The following is a 14,026-nucleotide window of genomic DNA, read 5'->3' on the forward strand; positions in this document are numbered from 1 at the left end:
AATCAGGATGCGAGTAAAATAAATATCTGACTCCGCGACAACACTGGCAATTGCGAGAGAATGTAGGCGAAATGAAATTTTAGAATTGTGTTTTAGTTTCTTCCAAACATCACGCGACTAGTGGTTTATTATTTTAAACTGCAATGTTTATAAGGTAGCCTACGTAAAGTTAAAAAAATAAGAAATTCATCAGTTTGTAAGAACATACTATTTAGTTAAGTATCATTTCGTGATATGATCACTTTTGCTGAAAGGCTATCACATCGGCTAACGATCACATTTTGCTAAGTTTTTGAAACATTAATACAGGTCACGAGTAACTAGTCAATAAACTATGGAGGTGGCACAGGATTCTCAGGAGAGAATTAACTATCATCTAATATGCAGCAGTGTCTTAATTTGAATGCAATACCGCGATATTGATACTAAATTATCGGCACTTGGGAACCAATACTTAGAATTGAGTCGATAAAAGTCGTTAGCTGGCATTGCCCAACTGCAGTCGCTATTCAAATGCGATGTGATTTGGAAGGCGTCCATGGCTGCTCGCGAGCATTACAATCTACCTACCAGTTCCATATGGCACACCTCGCTTGTCTAAATACTTTTAAAACTGGCTTAAATTTCGAAGCTATATTAAAATACAAGGTTCTCGCTTAACTGGGCACGTTATACCTGGGAGAGACCATTGATGAGCCAACGAACCTCAATGAGCGACTATAAAACTCTAAACGAGGCCTTATGTTATGGCCGAGAAAAAATACGCTTAGCTTAGCTGAACGGCAGTTTATAGTAGGTATCTACGAGTAAGTAGATAAGCATCATACGAGTACTCGTCACTGGAACTTAATAAAAAAAATCTTCATTACTTTTTAAACGTGATCTATTATTGGTCGCAAAAAGACTGGTGAGAAATAGTATCGACACCTATTTAGCTGCACGAGTTTCCGAATTACCCGTATTTGTACTTTAAAAAAATCTCCTAGTTTTGCATTCCCTAATACTATTTGCCATAATGATCATTTGTCCTAACGCTCATATGCCCTAATTTATGACAGTCCTACATTTTATGGGTTATTTTTATTTTTCATAAATCTATTTGTGATCTGTTAAAAATTATATCTATATATAATTTTTTGAACTGACCCGATGCACTTACCTGTACTAACTACTGCATGTCCTAATACAGGTATGTTATTCCATAATAGCAACTTATCGTAATGATCATTTGTCCTAATTTAATATCAGTTACCCTGACTTAAAGTAATTTAGTTTTCTGTGACCACTTCAGTTTCGTGGGGGACGCAGTTCTACTGTTTTTAACTTTGCCCTTCCCCCTACCCTTCAGTGTTATTTTTTTTAATGTTTTAAATTGAATCATCACTACGCCCCACGAACTCCCTATAGCCCACTCTACCAATCACTGGCCCAGACAACAGAACAAGCTATGTGGCTATAATACCCATGAGTGTTTATTTTAACAAGCCTACAAATTGTCTCTCTTGTTCTTGGATCGGAGGTTCGTGCACAGACAAGCGAAGTTCCGAGGCATTAGCTCTAACATGCAGCCCCGTCGTCGGGCGCCACGCCGCCGGCATCGTTTTAGTCTCCGCTAAATCATGTTACGTACTCCGAGGATAGAGCTTATTGAGTGAAACACGTTACTTAATTAGGACTTTTAATTTATCTCCTTAAGTGCACACTACGTAAACATATATATTTTGGAGTAGTAACATAAATGGGTTAAATTAAACTAATTTCATGGTTTAACTCAATATTCATTTTTCATCTTAAGCTAGGTCATTTATTATAATAATCTATACATATAATAAAGCGGAAGAGGGTCGAAAGTCTGTACATGGAAGATATTCGAAAAAAAAATTGGCTGGGGATACTTAGAATCGATAGCAGAACACGTTCTAACAGTTTTTAGAATTTTTGTCTGTTTATCTGTTTGTTTGTCTGTTTATTTGATCGCGCACCAAATGAAAACGGCTGAACGGATTTGGATGAAACTTTACTAGTCTATCGAAAAAATCCACGGCCAGGTTATAGGCTATAAAAAACTGAGAAGTTTCACCCCTAAGGGGGTTAAAAAGGGGATGAAAACTTGTATGGGGTTCAAGATTTATTTTAAGCTAGCAGTTTGAAACTTCGGAAAAAGATATATTATTAAAATACAAGAAAACTAATTTCAGCGTTTTTGAAAATTCTTCCCCTAAGGAGGTAAAAAAGAGGTTGAAGATTTGTATGTAGATCAATTTTTTTTTCGAGTGTGTTATTTGAAACTTTGTATATGGGCATATTATTATAATACAGGAAAAGTGATCAGCGTTTTCAAAAATTCGTCCCTTAACGGGGTTAAAAGCGGGTTTAAAGTTTGAATCCATTACAAATGCTTTGAAACTTCTTAGAAATGCGTAATAGACGATTACAAAAAAGTAATTTCGACTTTTTGGAAATTTAACTTTGTCTTGGGGTGCAAATTTTATTTTAAGCTAGGAACTTGAAACTTTGCAAAAAGGTATTATATTAAAAAGCAAGATTGTTTTTAGCATTTTTAAAAATTCATCCCCCAAGGTGGTGAAAAAGGGGTTAAAAGGTTGTATGGAGATCAAAATTTTTTGTGAGTGCACGACTTGAATCTTTACTTACTTACTTACTGCTGTGGCGCGACGACCCGAAGTGGATCTTGGCCTCCGACACCAAAGACCGCCATGCTACTCTGTCCAAAGCCGTTTCTGTCCAGTCGACGGCGCCGAGTTCGCTGAGGTCTTTCTGCACTTCGTCTCTCCAGCGGTACCTAGGGCGTCCAGACGGTCTTCGGCAACTTGGTACTCCAGAGTACGCCCTCCAGACTGCGCGATCTTCCTCCATCCGGACTACGTGCCCGAGCCATCGGAGCCTGGCGGCTTTCGTTTCTCCGATGATGTTCGGCTCGGACACCAGATCTTCAATCTCCTGGTTGACTTCAATCTTTGTATATTATTATTTATTAGAATACAAGAAAATTAATTTCAACGTTTTTAAAAATTCATCCCGTAAAAGGGTAATAAAAAACCGGCCAAGTGCGAGTCGGACTCGCGTTCCAAGGGTTCAGTACATAACACAATTTAAACAATGTATTTTTTATGTGAAATGTCTTTAAAAAACCCGTAGGGGTCGGATCGACCTAAGTCGGGTCGGACTAAGTAATTAAGTCCGACTCACGCTTGACTGCACATTTCTAATAGGTTTTCCTGTGATCTATAGGTAAAGATCTATTTTGTGTATTTTTTCAAAATTTTTGACCCAGTACTTCCGGAGATAAAGCCCCCCCCCCTCTATCTCCGAAAGTATGGTAATTTTTTGCTTATTTTCTTGAATAACTTCTAAACTGTTTACCTTAAAATTATAAAAAATATGTATTTAAGATTCTCACAATGAGAACTTTCATTTGATATGTAACACGATATAGTTTGAAAAACTTTATTTTTTAATTTTCTCATTTACCCCCCAAAAGTGGCCCCCGTGTTTAAAATTAAAGGGGTTGAAAGTTTGTATAGGGTTCTAATCTTATTTTAAACTAGGAATTAAAAACTTCGTAAAAAGGTTTTTCATTAAAAGAGAAGAAAACGAATTTCAGCGTTTTTGAAAATTCATCCCTTAAGGTGGTAAAAAAGGGGTTGAAAGTTTGTATGGAGGTCAAACATTTTTTTGAGTGCGGAACTTGACTGGTCACCACAAAAGTACCCAATATCCTACACAGAAGCCGAAGGGCTTCTCGCTGCAGAGGATATACTGGGGCCGCCTCAACAGAATCCGCACAGGTCATGGCAGGTGCAATTATATGCGACACAAATGGGGATGGAAAGAGACCCCGTTGTGACTGCGACCTTGAAGACCAAACTACCTAGCACATTGTTTAACGATGCCAAGAGAGACGTTTCCAAGGTAGCCCGGAGGACCTCTATATACCTGATATAGATTCACGGGTATTACCCATATTTGTACCCATCAAAGTTCCTGCTTGGCGTTTTGGGGTTTAATTCCTTAGAGGTAAGGCGTAACTACGGGCTCTTGACTACTGCTTGTAATGTCTTACGGGGGAACTCGGACTGCCTTGAACTGGTTGCACAGCTCGTACGCCTGTTCGTTCCATCTATAGCTAAGGCCCAATTTAATTTACGACCGCGAAGTCCTCACCTATTAGCTGTGCCTAAAACGCGCACTATGTCTCATGGCAAATCACCACTTGTCCGCGCCTCGCATCAGCACCGGAATGTGATTTATTTGCAAGTAGTTGGATGGATCTGTGTAAAAAATGTATGAAGTACTGTGAGGCGATGGATAAGCGTGAATCATCTGTTTTGTATTAGTTTTTCTTTCTTACATTTGTTCTGTTGTCCTTTCTAGACTGTATCATGTACCTAGTTGTATAAATACTTTCTATTATAAATTTCTCAGTGTATTAGTTCGCTGTAATGCTGTGTAAATTGTTTGAATTAATAAAATAAATAAAATAAAAATACCTACCAATCTGACACCTGACGCGATCGGTTGGCTGCGTTGGATGTCGACTTATAATAATTTATAATATTAGCATGTAAGTATACTGCCTACAATATTGCGCCATACGCTTAAATAAATAAATATAAAGGCATATTATTAGAATAGTAGAAAAGTAATTTCAGCGTTATTAAGAATTCATCCCCTAAAGTGGTAAAAGTGGGGTTGAAAGTTTGTAGGGGTCCTAATTTTATTTTAAGCTAGGTACTTGAAACTTCGTAAAAAGATGTTTAATTGAAAGATAATAAAACTAATTTCAGCATTTTTTTTAAATTCATCCCCCGGGTGGTAAAAATGGGATTTAAAGTTTGTATCAAACATTTTTATGGCACATAAGCTAGGAACTTGAAAATGAAAATGGAAAATATGTAAAAGGGCATTACCGTTATTAAAATAGACAAAACCGTTATTGAAAAGTTTGTATTAATAAGTTTGTATAGGAAGCGAACATTTTTTTAAATAGTGGATTTGAAAATCTTTTAACAGGGCTGAGGGATTATATCGAGATCAATTTTTTTTTTCAGTTAGGGGCTTAAAACTTCACAGTTTGTGAAAGACAAATTTCATGCGTTGTATAATTTAATAACAAATGATTAACCATCCCTACTGGTATCTTTTGCTGCATAATGTTTTAATGCTATGCTCATGTAGAATATATAACCTCCAACATACAAATCCACGCGTACGAAGTCGCGGGCAACAGCTAGTATGAATATAAAAGTAAAATATAAAAACACTTACAAAACAATACAAAATACACAAACACATTATAAAATAACTAACCTAGGGTGCCGCCAGCAGCAGGGCAGGGCCCAAGCTGCCGGTGGTCAGGGCCGCAGAGTGAGGAACCGACGTACTATACAAGCCGTGTCTAAAATTACCGCCTTCTGCGTCTGACCCTCGATCCAACCACCCAGCGAGAGTCTCTCTAGGTGTTGGTCGAGACTGTTCACTATGAGACCGTTAGCTGACACGACTATCGGACAATGATCGTCGAGTCAACATCCCACATGGCGGTAATCTCATGTGCCAAGTCTAGGTACTTGCTGGATTCATCCTTCTTGGCTTTCACGAGATTCTCATCATGGGGGATGGTGACGTCGACGAGCACGGTCCGGCGTTGCGATCGGTCTATCAGCACGATGTCAGGCTTATTGGCAGCAATAGTCATGTCGATGATGATAGATCGATCCCTATAGGTCGTGGCACAACCATTTTCGATTTATTATATCACTCGCGCGAAACAGCTGTTAGTGTTTGAAAATTAAACCTAGGTTTTTAGAAACATGTAACGTGACTAAAATATTTTTATACGTAAATTGAATATATAAATAAAATATTAGCATGACACGACAGTTTAAATTCGATTATGGGTTAATTTTGTTTAAGATGCTATCATCGCTTGTATTTTTTGTTCATATAATGGGTCGCTAAAAACTAGGCTGGCCATCCTAATTAGAACGTAAGGAGGAGTAGTAAGGATTCGCGGGTTGTGCCACGTCCTAAATTCTCCTCGAATTAAAATTATTTTATTTTTATTATTTTAATACGTCCCTGTTCGGAGTATTACTTATATATATAAAACCAATTAAAGAATAAAACAGGAAAATTTCGATCGTAATCTGTTAGTGTTACTTCTTTATAATGCTTACCGAGTTAACGGCTGCCATCGTCGCTCGGCCACTGCTACCGCTCTCTACCAACACATTCTGAAACAAGTACAATAAAACTGTTAAATCACAATTCTTACTGATTAGTTACGCAGTTATCGTGTAGCTGCCACACCAAAGGCGGACCTATCCAATGTGAAGACAGCCTTAGTCACAGCCTGAACTGCAATAAAATTATAGTTAGTGATTACATTTGTAAATGTAGATCTTCATCTCATCTGTCAGTGTGTGATTCAGACTGCACCACTATGTCTCCATATCGGGTAAACTCATTCAAAACTTTTTTCGTTGTGAAGTTTTTAAGGAGTGCTTTGCTGTTTTGGAGTAAACATTTTTCGAACCCGGTTTGAAACCATGCATCATAACTATCATAAGGTACCATTTTACTGCATCTTGCAGGCATCTGTCCAACAATAGAAGTCCTTCAGTTGCGGCGGATATATGATACGTATAGAGATATGTTGTATTGATTTGAAGTGTTTTGGTTAAAAAATGCAGTCAATGCCCACGATTGAACTTTTTATAGCATTTTAACAGTTAAATGTTTAAAATGCATAAAAAAGATAACATTTGTTTTATGATAACTTCATAGGTATAGTTTGGTCCGAATGTGAGTACGAGGAATAAATGAACTTCTCTTTGAGAGAGCACTCGTTACATGATGCAAGTTTGCGTAATAAACCGAATAAAGTAATAAAAGAAAAACTGTTTACCAAGTTTTTAATAATCCATTCGAGTATGAGAAAACTAAATAAAAGAGACACAGAAAGGATATTAAGGCCGGTCCATCGGTTTGCCGCTGTCACTGCCACATTTCGCAAGAAAGAACGGGAAAGATTATACGCGCCAAGTGTCAATTTTGGTCGATTTTTATGGCGTGTGTGTGTGTGTGTGTGTGTGTGTGTGTGTGTGTGTGTGTGTGTGTGCGTGTGTGTGTGTGTGTGTGTGTGTGTGGGTGGGTGTGTGTGGGTGTGTGTATGTGTATGTGTACATAAAGATTTAGCTACATTAACCATATTTCTTTTGAAATAAAACTATGAAAACGGATTATATCGCGTAAATTGAATTTATAATACATCCCGACGTTTCGAACTCTTTACAGCGTTCGTGGTCAACGGGTGACTGAGGAAAAATTACAAAATGCAAAAATACCCACATACTAAAATAATGAACAATCATAGACTACAAACTTTAAGGCTGGTTGTACATGCAAAATCGGTTCATAAGGCTAGTTATACACTATAATTATTTTTCAAGTAAAGATATATATATATACGCGATAAAAATAAACTATGCCGGCTCCAACCCTACACCACGGACCCGAGAAGATTTAATTCCCTCCTAAATTGTAGGAGGGTATCCCAATATGGGACCGGCAACAAACTCGGCGGGACACATCTTTTCAAAACATCAGAATGTCCAGCATCATCCAACACTACGGTCTCACAGTCTATGTCTCGCTTGCTCCTTTATCAGGTGGACTACAGGATCCCAAGCTGGTGGTAGAGAAAAGCCATCTTCCCTATTAAAGTTTGGATATTTCTTAATCTCAATGGCCTCGCGCAGCATTCTGGGTATGTAACGCTTCTCCTTGGCAAGAACCAGAGGCTTATCAAACTTGATTGAGTGATTGGCTTTATCCATAACATGCTCACAGACAGCAGACCTAGGTCGACGGTGCTTGACATCAGCTATGTGTTCCTTCACCCGAGTGGAAATGCTCCGTTTCGTCTGCCCGACATATGATAGGCCACACTCACAGTCCAGCCTGTACACTCCTGCAGTCTGTAGAGGGGTATTGCATTTTACAGGCCTCAGGAATTGTGACATCTTCTTCATTGGCTTGAAATATGTTTTTATAGAAGCACGCTTCAAGATGTGGCTGATCCTGTCCGTGACCCCCCTGACAAAAGGCAGAATGGCAGGCCTGCGCTCGACTGTGGGGATCTTAATGTGGGACCTCTGGTTGACCCGCGGTATCCTGAGCTCGTTTGCCTGGAGCGCGCGCCTGGCATGCTGGAGCTCCGCGGCCAGATGCTGGTCATCACATATCCTCTGGGCTCTCTGAAACAAAGATTCTGCCTTTTGTCAGGGGGGTCACGGACAGGATCAGCCACATCTTGAAGCGTGCTTCTATAAAAACATATTTCAAGCCAATGAAGAAGATGTCACAATTCCTGAGGCCTGTAAAATGCAATACCCCTCTACAGACTGCAGGAGTGTACAGGCTGGACTGTGAGTGTGGCCTATCATATGTCGGGCAGACGAAACGGAGCATTTCCACTCGGGTGAAGGAACACATAGCTGATGTCAAGCACCGTCGACCTAGGTCTGCTGTCTGTGAGCATGTTATGGATAAAGCCAATCACTCAATCAAGTTTGATAAGCCTCTGGTTCTTGCCAAGGAGAAGCGTTACATACCCAGAATGCTGCGCGAGGCCATTGAGATTAAGAAATATCCAAACTTTAATAGGGAAGATGGCTTTTCTCTACCACCAGCTTGGGATCCTGTAGTCCACCTGATAAAGGAGCAAGCGAGACATAGACTGTGAGACCGTAGTGTTGGATGATGCTGGACATTTTGATGTTTTGAAAAGATGTGTCCCGCCGAGTTTGTTGCCGGTCCCATATTGGGATACCCTCCTACAATTTAGGAGGGAATTAAATCTTCTCGGGTCCGTGGTGTAGGGTTGGAGCCGGCATAGTTTATTTTTATCGCGTATATATATATATCTTTACTTGAAAAATAATTATAGTGTATAACTAGCCTTATGAACCGATTTTGCATGTACAACCAGCCTTAAAGTTTGTAGTCTATGATTGTTCATTATTTTAGTATGTGGGTATTTTTGCATTTTGTAATTTTTCCTCAGTCACCCGTTGACCACGAACGCTGTAAAGAGTTCGAAACGTCGGGATGTATTATAAATTCAATTTACGCGATATAATCCGTTTTCATAGTTTTATTTCATGAGTAACTATCGCGGTAACCGAAGACAATATTACATATTTCTTTTGTTTTTATTATTAGGGTTGCACAGTATTTATTTGTTTTTTTTTTCATTATTGTTTGCACAACATGTAAATAAATAAAATAAATTAAAAAATAAATATAAATAAAAGTAAAATCGTAAATTTCCTTACCGAGAGAAATCACTACTTTGATAAAGCATTTCAGTAGGATATTTTTTTTTTCTCTTTATTTTGGCACAAACAGTCATTACAGAAAAGTGACATTGAAAAGTATTACATATAATATTGACAATACAGTGCCGAAAACGTAATAGATTATAGTTATAAATTTGTTGCAACGGACCTGAATTAACTTAACTATAAGAAGAAGATGAAATTGAAAGAAGGAAGACGTCCAGTCTGACTGCTATCCCAGAACATGTCACCTTTAAATTTAAGTAAATCAATTAATTTACAGTAAAGTAGCAGCAGGGTGTCATTTATAGGGCATTAGCGTGCCAAGCATATCTTTTTATTTTAAGTACATTACTTTTATGAGTGCACGTTGAGCCTTTTCAAGATAGATAAAGTGACTTTTTGGTGCATCTCCCCAGATGCCCCAGACTAATATGCAGTACAATAAGATAGATTGCACCAGGACGATATAGATTTCGTTTAAGATATTGCAAGACTTTGTAAGATTTGTTTTACCTGGTGCAATGTGCCTTAGCGACGTGAAGATCCAGAGCAGTTTTCTGACTCTCATCCAGTTTTATTAATTACAACATGTTTCCAACTCTCTCATTATTAAAAAAACTCCCACACACCGTACGTAAGTGCATTCCCACTCCGTCAAAAAAAACCGGCCAAGTGCGAGTCGGACTCGCGTTCCAAGGGTTCCGTACATTACACAATTTAAACAATGTATTTTTTATGTGAAATGTCTAAAAAACCCGTAGGGGTCGGATCAAAACTAAGTAATTAAGTCCGACTCACGCTTGACTGCACATTTCTAATAGGGTTTCTGGTGATCTATAGGTAAAGATCTATTTTGTGTATTTTTTTCAAAATTTTTGACCCAGTAGTTTCGGAGATAAAGGGGGAATGGTCATTTTTTGCCTATTTTCTTGAATAACTTCTAAACTATTTATCTTAAAATTATAAAAAAAATATATTTGAGATTCTCATAATGAGCTCTTTCATTTGATATGTAACACGATATAGTTTGACAAACTTTATTTTTTAATTTTCTCATTTACCCCCCAAAAGTGGCCCCCGTGTTTAAAATTAATTTATTTACGTTACATGTCCATCTTTGGGTCACAAACTTACATATGTGTACCAAATTGCAACTTAATTGTTCCAGTAGTTTCGGAGAAAATAGGCTGTGACAGACAGACAGACAGACACGCACGAGTGATCCTATAAGGGTTCCGTTTTTTCCTTTTGAGGTACGGAACCCTAAAAAAAAGGACAAGATCGCAATATTTTACATTATGAATGTAAGTATTTAAAATAGATCCCCTGCAAACAAAGTTGTCTAAGCTTATATAAAGTATGTCCTAGGTTCCTAGCTGCAGCTATCCTGATAAAATAAAAACCGGCCAAGTGCGAGTCGGACTCGCCCAAAGAGGGTTCCGTACTTTTTAGTATTTGTTATTATAGCGGCAATAGAAATACATCATTTGTGAAAATTTCAACTGTCTAGTTATCACGGTTCATGAGATACAGCCTGCTGACAGCCAGACAGACAGACAGACAGACGGACAGCGGAGTCTTAGTAATAGGGTCCCGTTTTACCCTTTGGGTACGAACCCTAAAAGCTATAGTTTTCTATTCTGTTTTTTTTTAATAGGTACTTACTGCGGACACAAGCGTAACATACTTTTATGCTGCTATGCTGTCAGTAATATAATGTAGAAAATTAGAAATATAAATAAGAAAATTAACCAAATTCGAAAATGGATTCATTGCCAATAGTAAATAAGTAGTCTAAAAGCAGTATCGTAAATGTTCCTCGGGCAGGTCGGCCTTGTTGACAACTCATACGAGTATGTGCTCTGACTCAATGCAGTGTATCCTGCGCACAATAAATGCCGCATGTAGTATACAGCACAACATGACATAAGACCTTAACGAGCCAGACTAGTAGTCTCCGGACGCGGCTCGACATGTATACGGGAATATCAATCATTCGCAAACAAATGTGCACTCTGCACTCTAATACAATCCCATACATCAGAAAATCAATCATAAGTAGTCGCAATAAGATACGTCTCGCGACAAAATAGACTGGATGTGTTCACAGTCAGTGGGGCAAACGTCCAAATCCATTAATAAAATTGAATCAGACGGGCATTCCGTAGAACAATATGCGCACGTGTGGAAATAAATAAAGTAAGTCCGAATGCCGAAAAAAGGATATTGTTTGGAAGCGGAAGCCAAGCGGCACTGACGCCAAACTGTCATAACTACACGACAAAAGCTAGAGGCTAATTTGAGCGTACATTTTGATAAGTATCTAAAATAAAGTCATTTTGTTATCATTAGCGCGTGCATTTCGAATTTGATCTGGATGTGTTATGGATACTTAACAACTATTTCTGATGATAGTGTATTTGTGTAGTACTAGTAGTAATAAAAAAACAAATGTGGATTTTTTTCAAAATTTTGAATTACGTTTTAGGGGTCGCTGCCGAATGTTACCTCTTTCTGTTGTTAGAAAAGTTGGTTAGGTTAGGTTAGAACTGCGACCCCCAAGAAAACGAACTGTTACCAGAAAAGTGAAAAATGGATTAGGTTAGGTTAGAACTGCGACCCTCAAGAAAACGAACTTTAACAATATATTCGGAATATCGTTATTCGGAAATTTAAAAATTGGGATATTTAACCCTTCGACTCAGTCCAAAGGCGCGCTGTACGAATCGTCGACGATCCCAAACTCACAAGCGGTATTGAACCTTTAAGTCTAAAGTCCTCCTTGTGTGTGTTCTTCTGCTTGTACAATGGGCTGTGCTCTGAAGAATTGTTTGACATGATGCCAACGGCCGCTTTCTATCACCGCACCGCTCGCCATCGGCAGGGTGTTCATCCTCACACCCTAGCACCTAAATGGTCGCGATTTAAGAGGAATTTCCTCCCGCGGACGCTTTGGCTGTGGAATGTGCTCCCTGCCGAGGTTTTCCCGAGGGGCTACAGTATGGGGTTCTTCAAAAAAGGAGTGTACAGGTTTTTAAAGGGTCGGCAACGCGCGTGTAATATCTCTGGGCGTCCATAGGCTACGGTAACTGCTTACAATGGTAATGGCCGCATGCTTAATTGCCACCGACGTGGTATAAAAAAAAAATTTGAATCACGTCAATTCTGAATTATAAAATTAGGTATAAGATATATACAGTGGTACTACGTAAATGAAGTTAATAACTAGCTTAAATCTAAAATAGGCCCTTGAGGCATTGTACCAAGGATGCTGGCGGCATTTCCCCGCTGTATCGCAATGCTGATACGTTGTGCGAGAAAGCCGCCAGCTCTTCGGTCACCAGTTACGTCAACCAGACGCTTCGCAATTTCTGCAAACAACTTATGCGCGCTGGGACCCCATGGACCTAGAGTTTCAACTCCAAATGGAACGAAATGATACTCTCTACCGAGGCTCTTATATTTATTACGCTTTAAAATTTCGGCGCTTTCCGCCGCTCCGCCCGCTTTTACATTAGTCCGTTGGAGGTGGGACGGTGCCAGTGTGTCTACGCAGGTAGCATCCCACACCAACATCCGTCCCAAGCTCCAAGGAACCAAGGACACCCCATCGGGCCTCTTGCCATCATCTCTGATAATGCCAGTCGGCTCAAGAAGAGCGGGTACATTGATGGTGGCAAGAGACCGACGGATTATGTCATTAAGCGACGCATGTCTTGAAAAACGGCCGGCACTTTTTTGACAAGATAAGAAATAAGGTATAAGGGAAATTCAGAATTCGTGATTTTTAAAATCGTAAATGTTAAATCCGGCGTTTGTCACTGTCGGAATTGTGTGGTTCGGATTTTAAAATTTCGGAGTAATGGCAATTCGGAATTCGTGATTTCAAAAATCGTAATTGTTAAATTCGGTGTTTGTCACCCTCGGAATTATTATAATCGGAATTATGTGGTTCGGAATTTACAAAATTCGGCTTTTCGGGTTTTCGGAAATATAAGTCTTCGTGAGTTTCATCATTCGAAATTACGACAGTCGGAATTTTGATGGGTCGAGCATTTAAAAATCGGAATGATAAAATTAACCATTCTAAAATTCGGAATAAAATTTTCGGAATTATGTAGTGTACCCGTTTTAGGGTTCGCTACCGAATTTAGAAAATTTGGACCCTTCATACAAGATGATTTTTTTTCTCGTTTTTCTTTGTATTGAACGGGTCAGTGTATTAATGTGCATTTTAACATAAAATAACACCCCTAATTTTTTAAAGCATATTATGCGTCTTTTAGGCATTCTAAATATAGATTTAGCAGTCCATACTCCTAAAACAGGAATATAAATGATTTAAAAATATATATTAACTAGGGTACACTACATAATTCCGATTTATTTTATTTTATGTTAAACTGCACATTAATACACTCTGACCCGTTCAATACAAAGAAAAAACGAGAAAAAAAATCACTTGTATGAAGGGTCCAAATTTTCTTAATTCGGTAGCAAACCCTAAAACGTAATTGAAAATTCTAAAAATTATCCACATTTGTTTTTTAGTGGAAGAAACTAAATTAAGCGGGTGAGACATAGAAATTTTTAACTTCGACGAAAATAATAAGCAACACTCTATTGTGTAGGTACCTATTAGGATGGCAATTCTGAAT

The 14,026-nt window shown here is 38.5% G+C and overlaps 1 protein-coding gene across 3 annotated transcripts in view; it reads right to left on the bottom strand.

The window, feature by feature from the left end:
* The window catches only part of LOC134748444 (zinc finger protein 541), a 346,807-nt gene that overhangs the window by 225,833 nt on the left and 106,948 nt on the right, over positions 1-14,026 (bottom strand). For all 3 annotated transcript variants that reach the window (XM_063683236.1, XM_063683235.1, XM_063683234.1), the window contains exon 2: positions 6,201-6,257. In XM_063683236.1, the coding sequence (XP_063539306.1) occupies positions 6,201-6,218 (18 nt within the window). In that variant the 5' untranslated portion in view covers positions 6,219-6,257. The remainder of the gene's footprint in view (positions 1-6,200; positions 6,258-14,026) is intronic.

Source organism: Cydia strobilella, chromosome 16, assembly GCF_947568885.1.
Source record: "Cydia strobilella chromosome 16, ilCydStro3.1, whole genome shotgun sequence".
Lineage (NCBI taxonomy): Eukaryota > Metazoa > Arthropoda > Insecta > Lepidoptera > Tortricidae > Cydia > Cydia strobilella.